This window comes from Phaethon lepturus, unplaced genomic scaffold (genome assembly GCF_000687285.1).
Source record: "Phaethon lepturus isolate BGI_N335 unplaced genomic scaffold, ASM68728v1 scaffold42655, whole genome shotgun sequence".
NCBI classification, from domain to species: Eukaryota; Metazoa; Chordata; class Aves; order Phaethontiformes; family Phaethontidae; genus Phaethon; species Phaethon lepturus.
The window spans coordinates 1,799-2,336 of record NW_010539223.1 but is presented as its reverse complement, the minus strand read 5'-3'; the positions used below and the strand labels follow the sequence as shown (position 1 = coordinate 2,336).

Below are 538 nucleotides of genomic sequence, written 5' to 3'. Positions count from 1 at the left end.
AGGATCAGTTTGGCGGCTTGGAAAGGTCCGGCTGGGCAAGGGGGAGAAGCGGCGAGAAGATACATCGTGTGGTCCTTATGTCAAACGCCACAAAATACGCTTTCGGTACTTCCAGCCTTCGTTCGCTTCAGCACAGTAGACCTACTGGCATTCAGGTTGCTTTCCCCACGGTCTTTTGTAAAACCCCGTCCTGGGGAAAGCTTGTCCTGTCCCCACGTCGGAGCATTACGTGCCCGTCGTGTCCTCCGCATTGCAGCTTCCAGGGAGCCGTGACCGCTTCTGCGCCCGCAGACTGAGTCCCTCTTAGTGTGGGCCTTTTTAGAAACAAAACAAAAAAAACCTAGCAGCATCACAGGTTGCTTTTTTTTTTTTTTTTTTTTAAGTCATTTGCTGGCCGTCCGGTGCCTTCTCCTGGATCTCCTCATACTTGGGCGGAGGGGTCAGCGGCTCTATCGTGATAGGGGCGGTGCTGTTCCCCTGCGTGAGGTTCAGCCTGATGTCCTTCAGGTGCAGCTTCTCTGACTTGATCCTCCGCACC

The 538-nt window shown here is 53.9% G+C and overlaps 1 protein-coding gene across 1 annotated transcript in view; it reads right to left on the bottom strand.

Annotated features, from left to right (window-relative positions):
• Window positions 1–378: 378 nt before the first annotated feature.
• Window positions 379–538, bottom strand: part of TMEM51 (transmembrane protein 51) — a 1,473-nt gene continuing 1,313 nt past the window's right edge. The window contains exon 3 of the mRNA XM_010287056.1: window positions 379–538. Coding sequence (XP_010285358.1) covers window positions 379–538 — 160 coding nt within the window.